The 15,642-nt window shown below is 35.3% G+C and overlaps 1 protein-coding gene across 2 annotated transcripts; it reads left to right on the top strand.

The window, feature by feature from the left end:
• The first annotated feature begins 9,299 nt into the window (after positions 1–9,299).
• Positions 9,300–13,838, top strand: LOC102721221 (putative pumilio homolog 10). Of its 2 annotated transcripts, none has more exons than XM_040529192.1 (6): positions 9,300–9,378; positions 10,129–11,725; positions 11,819–11,981; positions 12,663–12,826; positions 12,906–13,164; positions 13,245–13,836. In XM_040529192.1, exons 1-6 carry the CDS (start codon positions 9,351–9,353, stop codon positions 13,362–13,364), a joined length of 2,331 nt encoding a protein of 776 aa, XP_040385126.1. In that variant the 5' UTR covers positions 9,300–9,350; the 3' UTR covers positions 13,365–13,836. The 2 variants fall into 2 exon arrangements, with proteins under 2 accessions (XP_040385126.1, XP_006664028.2); XM_006663965.3 differs by lacking the exon at positions 9,300–9,378 and adding an exon at positions 9,779–9,947 and having other exon boundaries at positions 13,245–13,838.
• The last annotated feature ends 1,804 nt before the right edge of the window (positions 13,839–15,642 follow it).

Raw genomic sequence — 15,642 nt, 5'->3', positions numbered from 1 at the left:
TTTGATGTTTTTCCGTTGTATTTTATTTTTCAGTTTTAGTTTTTAGATCATTCAAAAAATCTATATAAACAAACTTATTCATAAATTATTTTTTATTTATAAAAACACTGTTTGACTTTTCTTGAAAAAGCCAAATGATCAACCCCTAAGTATTTTTGCGTGTTTCTCATAATATATATGGTTGTCCCTATGTCCAGATATATTTTGAGAAACACACATAAATAATTATATTTTATGACGGATGTATGATAATATGACTTTTTTTTTAATTTTTCTATAGATATGAAATTTACCATTACTAAATTATTAATAAGTTCGGAATAAAATAATTTTGGTTTACTAATAGATAATTTCAGGGCAGATAGAAAAAAGAAGAGAATAGCTCTCTATCTAGCCGTTGATTCATTATTCAATGGATGGATGGAATGACTGTAAAAGTTATAGTCATAGTTACAACTTCACCTGATCCAGATCCGTCGTTGTGGGTTGCGTATTCGCGTGGCGGCATTGTACTGTGGGTGACATCGGTCGAAGTTGACATACTGACATACCAAAATGCTCATGTTTGAAAATAAATTACAAAATATTATTATAAACAGGGGCGAAGCCAGAATTAACTACGAGAGGTCATATTGACTAAGTAATTATAATACACATAATGTACAATAATTTTAAGTTTTTAGTAATACATAATATAATGTAAAAACACGCGATAATACTAAAGATATATACCGATAGTTATACCGCATATGTTTATTATAAGCAATGATAAAATTATCTGAACTAAAAATCTAAGTAAATAGTTAGATACAGAAATTAGACATGCAAAATGAGAAATAAAATTATCTGTCTTCTAGTTATTAACTATTATATTGGTCCCAAAAAAAAGCAAAATTTAGCTATGTATTTAGTCAAACACTTTGTCTAACATAGCCAAAAAAATATTATATTTTAGAACGGTGATACTAGAATTTTAGAAATTTAAAATTAAAGTGAATAGATAAATTATACATATGAATTGAGGTATAGTTTATAATTTAAATATTAGTTGCTGACTTATAAACAATATACATAATTATTATATTCTTAAAGTAAAATATAGTAACATAATTATTTTTTTTGAGGGGAAGGGGTATGTGGTGAGCTGCCATTGGGGGAGGCAAGCCCCCACCAGCCCCCCAGGCTGTGCCCCTGATTATAAAATCACATTAATAAAAGATTCAAACTAATGATAAAAAAAAACTCATTCTACGCTAGGACATATACGTAGGAATTAAAAAACACAACGAACTCAAGGCGTAGCGAGCTGGTGTTCCGCATCTTGAAAGTTTTGAGGTCGTGATTTTACAAAGCTTACAAATTTCATGACCAGAAATATGACTAGTCATTCCAAATTCTGGCGAGCGTAGGAAAAAATATCCTCCAATAAGGCTTTGTTTGTTTAGTTTACAAATTTTTTTTGCAAAAAATCACATCAAGTTTTTGGACTCATATTTATTTGAAGTATTAAACGTAGTCTAATTAAAAAATAAAATTCAGATTCCGACTGAAAACCACGAGACGGATCTTTTGAGTCTAATTAATCCGTCATTAGCACATATTAGTTACTATAGCACTTATAGCTAATCACGTCCTAACTAGGCTCAAAAGATTTGTCTCACGGTTTCCCCTATAACTGTGTAATTAGTTTTAATGTTTATATATTTAATGCTTCATTTATGTGTCCAAAGATTCGATCTTATGTTTTTGGAAAAAGTTTTTACAAACTAAACAGGGCCTGAAACAACTATTTGGGCTATGTTCCTATCGTTCCTAATGATGAAAAATTATTTTATTTTTTATAGCTATTAATGGTATAAATGATAAAATTAATTATTATAAGGTTGAAAATTTTGTTTAGAAATGTGAGGTAACGAATTTCTACGTAGATTTTTTAAAGAAAACATTGTTTAAGGTTCGGTATGTGTGCACGCAAAAAAAAACAAATAATAATAAATGTAAAAGAACATAACCTTAGTTACGATAGTCTCTACTAATCTACCAGTACTATTGAGGATTTTCGGTCCATTAAAACATATAAAATATTAAAAAAGTGATTTGACTAGCCTTTTAGAGACTTACTAGATTGTAGATGAAATATTTACATAATTTTTCTTGACTAGCTAGCCATAAAACCATTCGGTTAACCATATTTATGTTGTGTTTGAATACTCTCATTCTAACTTATATCCTTATTTCCCATGCACACGCTACAATTCTCTAACGTCAAACGGTATGTCTTTTAAAGAGTTAGGAGAAGGTTATTTAATACACTTTAATACATCATAAGAAAGATGCTTTAACATCGTATTAAATTTTTTAAAATATTTTTATAACTAATACTTAATTATCCTGCGTTAATACACTATTCTGTTGGCGGAGGTTTCGTACACGAACCTCCACAACTCAGCTTAATTACCTGCTAAGCAACCTACGGCATCCTTTTTTTTTTAACCTATTTGTCCGCTTTCGAAACCTATGAATCGGCGAGAATATTGTAACTAAAAAAAATGACGACATCTCCAAGTCTTCGTAACAGCAGGGACAATAGATAAGAGAGAAGGGTAGGGATACGTGTAACACGAACTCCAAAATATAATGTATGTATGACAGGTGAAACATGATAGTATATATTTTGTATGTAGTTATTATATAAATTAGTCATTAGATTGACTATAGATAAATTAAAGTCAATTATTAACTATATTTTTATTTTTGAACTTGCTCTAATAGAGAGAGGGATGACTCATGCATGCCACACAAAAGTCACAACTCATCCACTTGCCACTATAATAGTAACCAACCGAAGGTTAAAATCTTGTAACTAATCCCATCTCGATCACTAGCAGCTCAGTTTTATGCCAATAATTAACAAGCCCTGTCTCAATCAACCATCTGATTCTAGTCTACACGGTATGAAGTCAAAAAGTAAAGGACTAACTGACACGGCGAAACATAAGCACCCTTCCCTCTTCGTTTAAATTTAGAGTTAATTTTAAGTTTTGTCACTGAGGTTTATTTTCCACATCTGGATTTTAGATCGTTAAGAATACTTATATAAAATTTTTATTCATAAATTATTTTTCACAAATATTTCTTTTGTTTTTTTCATAAAACACCCAAACAATCGTCCTAAAGAAAATTCGAGCAAAATTCTTTGTGATCGCGTCTGAAAGCAACAAGGGGACAGGGGTAAGCACGTTGCTTTCTTTTATTTATTTATTTTTCCCCTTAGCGAGGTTTCTTACTGTTTCGGAGAGAGACAGTCAGAAGGAGAGAGCGTCAAGCAATTCCTAATCGGGCAAGCATGACCTTTGAATCCATGCTGGTCTGGTCCATGGACTGGTGTGGTCCCTCTTCATATTTTGATGAACAAAACAGTGCTCTTCATAATGCGATTTATGATAGTGATGTATCATTTTTGGACATATATGGCAATACTAGCCCTGATTTATTCCTGCGGATAATTATGTAGAATATATTACGCGTGATTTTATGGATATGACATGATAGTTTATGATGCGAAGTTTCGTGGAAGCAAAGATCGTCCGAGGTGGAATCACGTACAAGATGGACACGTAGGGTAAGGTTTTATCGGATAACTAGATGTTTGAGTGAGTTATAGTTTGGATCACCTGTTACTAAAATGTCATTTTGGACCACCCATTATTCAACCTTTTTAGACTAGATAAATTAATCCTATGATTATTTTGCCTTTTACCACCCTAACTCTTTCATACATCCATATCAAGCTTCTACCGGCGAACGTGTGTCCTACATACAATTCAGGGTGTTTATTGGTGTGTTGAAAAAATGCTAGAGTCGTTCAAAATGCACAAAAGTTAAAATGACCTGAACTAAAATAAAAAAATGGTATAGAGTGACCCAATAGGAAGCTTTGACAATGAAAGCTAGCACAAACTGTAGTTTACTTATGTTTTGTCTTTCCTTTACACATTTGGAGAGTATATGATTTAAGGCCGCTTTCATTTAAGTAAAAGGAAGTGTTAGTTATCCGGCGTAGAAAACGTAGTAATAGATTAGTACATGATTAATAAATTATTAATTATAAAAATTGTAAAATAGATTAATATACTTATAGAATTTTATTTTTGCAAAAATTATACTATTTAACAGTTCGAGAATCATGCGCGCAAAAAACGAGGGAATCTAGAGTTAGGAAAGGTGGAGGCAAACAAAGCCTAAGGCCTTGTTTAGTTCCCAAAATTTTTTTTCCAAAAACATCACATCGAATTTTTAGACACCTAAATAAAGCATTAAACATAGATGAACCAAAAAACTAATTGCACAGTTATATAAGAAATCTTGAGACGAATCTTTTGAGCCTAATTAGTCCATGATTAGCCATAAGTGCTATAGTAACCAACATGTGTTAATGATGGATTAATTAAGCTCAAAAGATTCGTCTCACGGTTTCTAGGCTAGCCGTGACATTCGTTTTTTCGTTCGTGTCCAAAAACCCCTTCCGACATCCGGTCAAACATTTGATTCTCCCAAAAAATTTCTCAATCTAAACACCACCTAAGTACCTTTAGTAATAAAACTTATACCATATTAGGAAAGGGCGAAGTTACTGGCCTGCAGTACACCGGAAGCCCCCAAGGAGACTTTGGAGTTATCTTTCTTGAAGCTCGTAGGAATCTAGGATATCGTCGATCAGGAGCAAAGCTTTGTCTCCCGGATCTCAGCCTAGTTTAGGTTCTGGTGGTTGCAATGAAGATAAAATTAAAAAAAAAATACTTAAGAAATATAAGATGATCATCTTATATATAGAGACCTTTTATAAATAAAAATATATCGTTTAGTTGTTTGAAAACCGAGAAATAGTATGTCTCAAATGAACACAGACGGAGTCTCTTTTAGCCTCCTGTTGGTAAGCTTTGAATCAACAATTAGTTAGTGAACTGGAAGTGCATTTTTCTCTTTTAAAATTGTAAACATATTCGATCATATATAAATTGCTCTATCCGTTTCAAAATATAAACATACTTATGACTCAAACTTTATACCCCAAAATAAGCATTCATGTGCTAATTCCCATAATTCTCCTTACATCGATGATTTCCCAACCAATCATAAACTTGAAAAACGAATCTAAACCATCCAACTTAAAAATACTTATATTTTGGAACAAATTGGTATATCTATAAATTAATGTTCCAAAGTACAATATAAAAAACTGCCTAGCTCAAAATAATAAGATATATTAAACTTAGTCCAATATAAAACCTTGACAACGAAAGTTGGTCCTAAACTGCACTCTACTTCTGTTTTGGCCTTTTTACACTCTTGGAGAAGACGTTGAGTATATGCCAGAAACATGCCTATATTAATAAAATTACCATATTAGGGAAGTATGAAGTTGCCAGTGTGCTTGGTGGAAGCAGCAGAGAAACAACTGAACACGGAACCAGTCAAACCAGAAGAGACCTGGCGTTTTCTTTCTTGAATCTCCTAGGGTACTGTTGTTGATCACGATAGAAGTTTTGGCTACCCACTGTTCAACTTTCACAAGGTAATTAAGGTTTTGGTGGTTCCCCAAAGTCTTTTAGCTTCCACTGGTAATATACTCGTGTATTAAAACAAACTCATATTACTGATTATGAACTGCATATACTTATATAAAAAAGAAACAATCCATATATTGATAATGTACTGCACAAACCTATATATGAAGAATAAACGTTTTTTATTGAAACCAATTTGATTTTTTTCTGGTTTCTTAAAGTAATGGTTTTTGTGTGATGTGAGATGGGAGATCAGAACAGACGACTCTGCTTTTAAGTATACAATATGTTTCATAATGTAATATTTTTAGTCTTAATTATATTAATATATATGCCGATAAATTTAAACACATATACAAACTATAGACATTAAGCAATAGATAAATAGAAAGAAAGCTTGATACTTTTATAATATGAGACAAGGAAGCAATAGGGATCTATAAGAGTTCCATCAACAATTAATCTGACTAGAAATATATTATCCTTATAAAAAGTATAATTATATCGTATGACAAATTATTTTTAATTTAAAATACAAATATGAAATTATTTTGGAACCTACGAGGTAGGCAGTAACAAACCAGAGCAACCTATGGTCTGATTAATTATGTTGCACATGTGCTGTTATTATTATAATCCTAATGGATTAATGGTCATTTAATACTTGGTTTCTCATGCATGCATGGATGGACGGGGCCCACAGCCCCAGTAATCAACATTTTATTTGTGCATGGACAACATTGTACAGTCGAGAAAGTGCATGCTGTACAGATGCTATTAGAGTACTGGACCAGTCAAAGAAGAACAAGTCAGCATAAAGGCCATAGGGCACCATGGAGTGTACCCCAGAATTTAGCATCACCTACAGTGCTGTATATGTCTCACTGAAAATCCGTTTTTTTATGGATGAAGGATACAGCATTATCAGATTTTTAATTAGATATTTAATAGTATAAATAATAAAATTAACTAGATATTTAATAGTATAAATAATTAAATTAACTAGATATTTAATAGTATAAATAATGAAATTGGTAGTAAAAAATTACTTTTAAAAATATGAGATGATGAACTTCTATATATAACTTTTGTAAACCTGAAACATGCACGTAAAAAACCAAGAAATAATATGCACAGTAGTGTTGCAAGAGAACACAGCAATCCTTTCAATTGTAACGGTTTTATGTTATGCCCTTCTTTTTTAATAGGTTACCGTAACCGCTGTAATCCGACTAAATAGTTAATTTCGGTGACTTTAGTTTGTTTGGAACATGGAAACTTCAAAGGACATCAAATTCTCTAGAACTGTTCAACAATGATTTATATCGTTGAATGAATTGATGAAAACCTATTTTAAAATAAAACAAAGGTAATACAATTCTTTCACGCAAAAAAAACTTTTGGTAGCTGCAACCTAGATTTTATAAGGAATAATAAACCTATTTTAACATATAAAAAAGATAAAACGATTTTTTCCCATGAAGAACATTTACCTTGAATTATACTTAAATCAAATCTAATTAAACACGAGCAAAATACTCGTGCTTTGCTACGGAGAAATATTAATTATATGCATGCTAGTATTGTGTAGAACTTGTATTTAGAGATAAAAATGGAACCAACATATTGTACTATTTTCAAATATATAGTTAGTGGATGACATATTCACTGCCAACACTATTATCTTCTTTTATAATAATATAGATAAGACAGAATTCAGCACTAACCCTAACATCGGTGAATGTATTTGGGTATAGGCTTAAATTGGTTTTGTTTATAGATAACGGATAATCTGGCCTTTACTTCTACTGAAACAACTGTCAAAAGCATAAATCAGTTAGGCTGCGTTCCTTTCATCATATTAACTCTGGATTTTTCCTCGCTTTTGCGTTCACGCTTTTTGAATGCCAAGTCATGCATTTTAATAAAAAAATTCTATATAAATCTCATCATATTATTTTTAGAAAGCATAGTTTTGAGTTTATAGTAGTTATTTATATCATTTATACTATTAAATAATAATAAAAATATCAGATAATACTGTATCTTTTATCTTATATCCACGGAAGAACGCAGACCTAGTAGTATTTTTTCTTGAAAAGTGTAGTCCTGAGGTATTGGTGGAGCTAGCTGCTGACTACTTGGTGGCAAGAAGAAATTACTTTGATATCCCTACTAGACATAAAAATGACTATAACTCTGTGCTATAAATGACATGTACAAATGAGACTAACCAAAGAATGGGTAACATCTATCCTGGCCATTATTACCTGATTAAAAGACCCTACCACTCTTTTATCACCAATAAACTCTCAAATACTTGTTTATAAAAGGGTACGCTTAAAAACACTATGATAATAGTTGTGTTTTTGTTAATAAAAGATGAAATATTATTTAATTTATTTATATCATTTAATAATATAAATGATTAAATTAACTACTATGAAGTTGAAAATATAGTTTACAAAGGTGAGTGATGAACTTATGTATAGAAACTTTCTCGAGATACACCATTTATTAGTTCGGAAAATATGCACGCAAAAGTCAAAAAATATTATATAAAAACTAGCCAATATCACAAACTTATAAATTATGAATAAATTTTAATATTAACCGATGGCCAATTCCAAAAAGTTTACTCGAGTTTTGTCTCATTGGTTAAATATTTAAAACATGAGAGACTATTAAATGTTTGGAAACCACATAAACATATACTAAACAGAATAACAGATAAATAAATCATGCACAAACACAGACTTCTTCTAGACTTGGAAAGGCTATTATTAACATTAATATGCTATTCTACCAAACACTCGTGCAACCACTAATGTTGCGTTCTTTTCAGAGATGAAGATAAAAGTTTATCTGATTTTTAAGCTATTTAATGATATAAATGATGAAGTTAACTGCTATAAAATTAATAAAGATAAAACAATGAAGTTTTATATATCCTTTTTAAAAAATATATTGTTTAGCTGTTTAAAAATCGCATAAGCAAAAACCAAGAAAAAAAGCTGGATGTAAGAACACATCCTAAAGTAAGACGGCAAGCGACCAGAAAATATTACCAGACTAACTCCGCCACACAACACTCTAACAATGAAACAAAGCAATATTTTATTAGATGATTTAGGAATCGATTGGATTTGACGAGTAGCGCTAACTAAAATCATGAAGACACCGGAAGCTAAGCACAAAACTACGATTTTGCCCAAACCAATTCCGCGTAACAAACCGGTAACACCACCAAACATCCCACAAAACCCACGTCAACGAACACTCCCATCATCTCACTTCTCCAACGGCTTATAAACCAAAATTTAAATTTTAGAACTTAATTTTTAAAGCTAATCCTGCAGTTTCTTCATCACACTTTATTTTACAATAAATACACTTTAAATAAAGTTTTGCAATTGTATGGGTGCACGGTAGACTGGTAGAGCCATAGTGCCACAAACCCCTCCTCCTCTCCCCAAATTTCCCAAAACACCCCTACCCCATCCGGACAAAAGAGCCCCAGAGCGTAGGGGCAAAACGGTCAATCCACACCTGACAAGCGAAACGCACGAAGCAAACAAATACCCTGCGCCCCCCCTCCCCCCTCCTCTCTCTCTCTCCTATTTTCATCGGGCTTCCCTTGCAAGCCTTGCTCCTCTCCTCCCTCCTCCTCCGCCTCCCTAAAATCCCCCCAAAATCGGCGCCTCCGCGCCCAATTCCCCGCCGCGACCCGCCCCCTCCGCCCGCCGGAGGCCGCGGCGGCCCCCGGGCGGCACCCCGGCGCGAATGCGCGCGGCTCGCTGCGAGATTGGAGGTGATCTTTTTGTTGTTTTTTTTTGGTTGGTTTTGGTTTTGTTTGGTTTTGGGGGGTTCGATCGGGCGGTGGTGGGGGGTTTCGGCGATCGGTTCTCGCGAGAATCGGTGTTTTCGTTGTGGGGGGTCGTGGCTCTTGATGGGGGGGGGGGGGGTTTGGGGGGTGGTGGTGGTGTGATCGGGGTGGTGGAGGGGTTTTCTTGGGGTTTTTGCGATCTTGGCGTGCGTGCGTGGGTGCGTGGGTGGGTGGGTTTTATCGGCGCGCAAACTGCGCCGCGGGCTGTGGACGGATTTTTGTTGATCTTCGTGGGACGCGATCGTGGTTTCGATGGCGAAATCGTGGGATTTCTTTTTTTTTTTCGGGTATTCTTCCGTGCAGATTTTTTTCTCTTTTTCTTTCTGAATTTTGTTGTGCGTGCATGCGTTTCTTGGGATTTTTCTCGTGCGTTTTGGCACGATCGAAATCTTTTTTGGGAGAAGTCTGTTGCAATGTGCCGATTCTTGGATTTTTAGACGGATGCCAATGCTGCCCCCTGCTGTTGTCGTCACGCGAAATCGTTCGTACGAATGGTTGGTTTCTTTTATTTTTTGGTAAAGATTTTGCACTTGATGATATCTTCGATCGATGATGCTGGTCAGTTCGTGGCATCTGTGTGTCGTGTCGGATCGTCGGGGGCGCCGTGGGATTGGTGATTCTGTCCTGCATTGTCTGATAGAGTTTGGCATTGACAGGTGTTGTTCTGTCGTGCAGGTTGTCCTGTTGCTGAGATGGAGGAACTGCCGGATAATCAAGAGGATCCCAGATTGAGTGCCTACTGTACTGACAAGATCGCTGATGCGATCTTTGCGGACCATGTGGAATTGGGGTCTCAGTATGCTGATGATGATTCTTCTCCGGAGGCAGGGTGGGTTCCGATGGCTGCGAGAAGGCAGTCGCAGTCACAGCCACAGCTGGGGAGCAGCCGGCTTGGTGTCTTCTTGGAAAATGACAATTTTTCAGATGACCAGTCATTAGCATCAGCATTCAAGAACATGAGCTTGGCATTGAGGGATTGCTCTGTTGACATTGCTACTAATCCTTTCAACCCTTTCAGTATTGCAAGTATTGCACCCATGAGTGGACGCTATTCTGCAAGCCGTGTGAATTCATCCGCTGACAGCATGATGAACCCATCCCATCGTCAGGATGCTCTCAGGCCCTCATCTCTGAACATCAATGTTGCTGAATACATGGAGCCCAAGTACGGTGTAAGGAATGTTCAAATGTACACTGGGTTGCATGGCTCGGATTATGTTTCTGGGGACCCGTTTAATCGACCATCAGCTTCACCTTTACACAAACAGTATTTTCTTGATGGGCAGTTGCAGGCTAATGCACCATATCAGCAGATGGGTCCAAATTTCGGGAGGCAAGATACTGATGCTGAGAGGCATTATCTTTTGCAATCCCAGTGTGCTTATCAGCAAATGCCACAGGTTGCTGGATCTGATGTTCATTGGATTAGAAGCAACCAACATGGTTTTATTCACTCCCCTGCTATTCCTGCATCTGGAGCTCCAACTTATCTTGGGATACCGAAGGTTGATCAGCCAGCACATGGCAGTGCTGATGCTTACTGGAATGGTGCTGCTATTTCACATGGAAACAACCAGCTGAATTCCACATTTGTGAACAATTGCTCATGTATAATTTACCCTGATTGTTCACGTGAAATCTGCAACTATTGCCAGATCAAGCAGGCAGAGAAGTTAAATCATCGTTATGGGCTCAGGCGTTCATCCAAAGGTTTCCTGCAGCATCAGTTTTTTGATAAATTCAGCATTAAAAGTTTCCCTGGAAAGACGATGATGAAGTCTGGCGGTATAAATTCAATGAGAAATATTCAATCTGGCCTTGAACCTAATGGCTGCATTGAAATGAACCAGATAATTGCCCATCATGGGGATAATCAACATCTTAATATTCAGGGCAATGATTTACTGCGTCTTGACTGGCCAACCTCCCAGGCTCTGTCACCCATGGAATCTGAATATGGTTTGGCTATGAAAACTGCTCAAATGAATTTTAGTTCAGTGGATGAAGTTGTTGGCAAGATTCATCTCTTGGCAAAGGATCAGAATGGTTGCCGCTTTCTACAGAGGATATTTACAGAAGGTACTACAGAGGATGTTAAAAAGGTCTTTGATGGAATCATTGAACATACTGCTGAGCTTGTTGTCGATCCATTTGGAAACTACTTGGTGCAAAAGCTACTTGAAGAGTGCAACCATGATCAGAAGATGCATATAATTTATGAAATAACCAAAAGACCTGGGCAGCTCATTAAATTTTCATGCGACATGCATGGGTATGTATCTCATACTCTGTTATTAGCTATTTTTCTCACATTTTATTGTTACATCACGATCTTTTACTATTTTTTTCTGTGCATATGATCCAGGACACGTGTAGTGCAAAAGGTGATAGAAACAATAAACTCCCCAGATGAAGTTTCCATGGTTGTATGTGCTCTGAGCTCTGGTGCCATCACTTTGATGATGGATGCAAATGGCTGTCATGTTGCACTCCGCTGCTTGCAAAAATTCTCACATGAGCACAAAGCAGTAAGATATCTTTGATTTGACTTGAGTGTGCTTTTATTTTTGTATGATAACCGTGAAAACTCTTGCCTACTTAACTGTATAATGCTATTGTAGTTATACTGATATCTCTAATACTGAACTCAATGCTCTTTCTTGGCCAACGAGCATGTCCACGTGGTGCAGCTAGCATTTTCTGATTATCTGAGCAGTTAGCATCGTCCGATTATCTTCCATCTTATATCGACCACGGCTCCTCGTGTCTCGTGTCTCGTGGATAGACTGAAATCAGTGCTATATTCATAATCGTCATGGCCTATAACATTTATGCTGAGGAACATGGATGCTTAGAGTTGAAAAATATACACACTTGTTGAAACCATTTACTAGCTTTATCTTGACTTGCCTTTGACTTTCTTGTACGCATTGCTATTTTCTGGTCACCATTGTCACCTAAATGAACACTCTTATGCTGGCTTCAATTCAGTTTTACAAATTCAGAAATTTTTTAGATTTTAGTTAACGACTTACTCTCCCCATTTCTTTAAATATCTTGTTGGTAGAGGGGCTGGCATAGAGCATACTATCATGCTAATGGCACCTAAGAGCTGGGGAAGATATCCAAAACAATATTGCTTAAGGAGTTCACTTTTTTCATAATTTTAAATTGTCTATCTCACATTTGAAATGATATAACCACTGTAGTTCCTTCTTGATGCGGCCATGGAATACTACTTTGAGCTAGCTGAAGATCGTCAAGGTTGTTGTATCATTCAGAAATGCATTCTTCATGCAAATAAGGAGCAGAAGAACCAATTGTTGTACAATATCACATCCAGGGCCCTTGAGCTTTCAGAGCATCAGTATGGGTATGCACATTCTTTTTTATCTCTGAATTTTAAGGGATTGTTGTCTGCTTGCAATCCTAAAGCAATATTTTCCTTGCAGGAACTATGTAATACAGTATATCCTTGATCTGCGCATTTCATGGGCGACAGATGAAATACTGAACAATCTGGCAGGTCACTATGGATATCTATCGATGCAAAAAAGTAGCAGCAATGTGGTAGAAAAATGTTTAAGAGAAGCAGCAGGGCCTGAACGTGTTAAAATCATTCACGAGCTTGTCAATGACCCCAAGTTACTGCATATCTTGATCGATCCGTATGGGAACTATGTGATCCAAACAGCCCTCAAGGAGTGTGAGGTAAAACCATGCTCCTCTTGTCACAAGCAGATGGACATTAAACTGAAATTTCTCAAACGATTTCATTCCAACTTGTGCAGGATGCTGCAGGACGTGCTGTGCTTATAGGAGCCATTAGGCCGCATGTTGCTGCTCTTCGGAACAACATGTTTGGAAAGAGGATTCTGTCAAAAACTTACCTGAAGAACAGGAAGTACTAATTTTTGCACCTTTGGGCTTTCCTTCTGGAGTCCACCTGTCAGGCAATGTGCATAAGGTGCAACACTAATGTATCTGTAAGAATCATATGCTACAAAATAGACCCACTCAAATTAAGTAGATTAAAAGGAGAAAGAAAAAGAGAAAGGAAATAGTTTGGTTGGACGAAGTTACATTTTGAGCTACTTCAAGGAACATGTTGCAAAATGTAGAACTGTAGAAATTTTGTCGAAATAATTATGTGTTGTGTTATTAAGTCGTTAATCCATCAGGATATCTGTAGGAGATGCTGTTTTGTAAAACCTCTCTAGTTGTAACTCTGTAATGGTATTTATATTATACGAGCTGGCACATGTCGTGAAGTTAGCTGGTTTTATGAATACAACAGTTTGTTGTTTCTGACGGCTGATCTTAGGGTGTGTTTGGTTGGCTGGATTTCCCTGGATGGGAGATGGCCGTCCAGTTTTTTGATGTGTTTGGTTCGCGGGCGAAGCTGGATAGGGTGGTCCAGAAGAAGATGCTGGATGGATGTATCCGGTTAAATTGGTTGGATGAGCTCATCCACCTTCACTAACGGTGTTCATTAGTGATTGTTTAGTGATAATTAGCGTGTTTTGTTATTAATTAGTAATAAACAAGTTTAAATTAGTGTTAATTAGTGATGAAAGATATATTTTATTATTAATTTGTACTAATTAGGATAATATTTATGTTGATTAATTAATATTATTATTTATTAGTAATTAAATATGCTCATCCCATCCATCCAACCAAACAAAACATTGGATCATCATATCCATCCAACCAAATAGAAATCTGGGTCACCATATACCTAAAATTATGGATGATCATATCCCATTCCATCTTGACCACCAACCAAACGCACCCTTGACTGATCAGAAAAGTCCTGTGGAAATGTTATCATTGTTGCAGAGAATGTTCCCACAGTCGCAGAGTTTTGTTTGACAGAATGGTCAAAAGTGAAGAAGAACATAGCGGTGATTGTTTGGAACAGCCAAACGGCATAGTTATAAACAAAAAAATAATTTATAAATAAAATTTTTTATATGTATTCTTAATGATCTAAAAGCTAAGGCTAAAAAATAAACTTCGGTAAAAAAAAATCTTAAAATCAATTTAAAAACAACGTGGGTATATAGTAAAAAGAAGGTCCTGCATTGGGATACATTATTACGTTGGAAAAGAAACACTGATCGTCCATTACGTATTACCGTAAAAGTTAAAGACTAAATACGAATTAAATTACATTTTTTAAAAAACTAAAAAATGGCCGTAGTTGCACTGGGTCAAGCTAATTTTTAATTGTATAAATTAAAATAAAATTTTTAAAATAGGTTTTAAAAACAAATTACACGTTGAATCGGGAATAGTAAAGTGTGATCAATATATAATTATGCTCTCAATATATTTGTATTGGATATAAAAGAAAAAAATGATTTAAACTTAAACATCTACATTTTGTGACCAATGCCTTAACCATTGGGCTATAAAGCTTTTCTTTATTAAGGTCAGAGTATTAATCCCGCTGAAACAATAGTTTTGATGGACGATTACTCAAAAAGAAAAGAAAAAACACAAAACATGCTCTTGGTGAGGATAGAACTCTCTCGCAACATGCTCTTGGCGAGGATAGAACTCTTAATCTTTCGCTTACAAAGCGAATGCACTGTTCTACACGTTGCGGTAGACTCATGATACTCTCAATGACGGAAGACACGTGTAGTGTGCGTGATATGGGCGACACGACCCAACTAGCCCACTTGGGTGAGGCGAACGAACAACAATGACAGAAATACTATTAATTTTTATAATAGTTGAAATAGTAGAGATCTAGATTACAAAACATATATGAATAAATTATGTATTAAATGCCCATGCTTTGCACCAAATTAAAGTAATTTTAGTTGTACAAATTAAAATAAATTTGGATAAGTTTGAAAATAAATTATGTGTTGAGTCAGAAATAATAAATTATGATCAACATCCAATTGATCCAATTGATTTAGGAAGTGTACATTACATCGAGATAATTATAATTGAGAATAGTTAATTCTGCCTAACATCATTAATAAATTAAATAAGGTGCTTGATCTTTCGACGACGCAGAAAGATAGAGACTAAAACCAACTATGTCATTTTCAACTAAGTTATCTTAGTTCTACTCCCTGATTTTTTTATTTGATATAAATATTCAATTTTAAACACTGCATAATGACTACTATCAATAACATTTTAATTTTCAATTTTTGCTCTTTCCCA

The sequence above is a fragment of the Oryza brachyantha genome, chromosome 12 (genome assembly GCF_000231095.2).
Source record: "Oryza brachyantha chromosome 12, ObraRS2, whole genome shotgun sequence".
Classification (NCBI taxonomy): domain Eukaryota; kingdom Viridiplantae; phylum Streptophyta; class Magnoliopsida; order Poales; family Poaceae; genus Oryza; species Oryza brachyantha.
The sequence above is the reverse complement of the archived record's forward strand: the minus strand, read 5'-3'. Positions and strand labels throughout refer to the sequence as shown.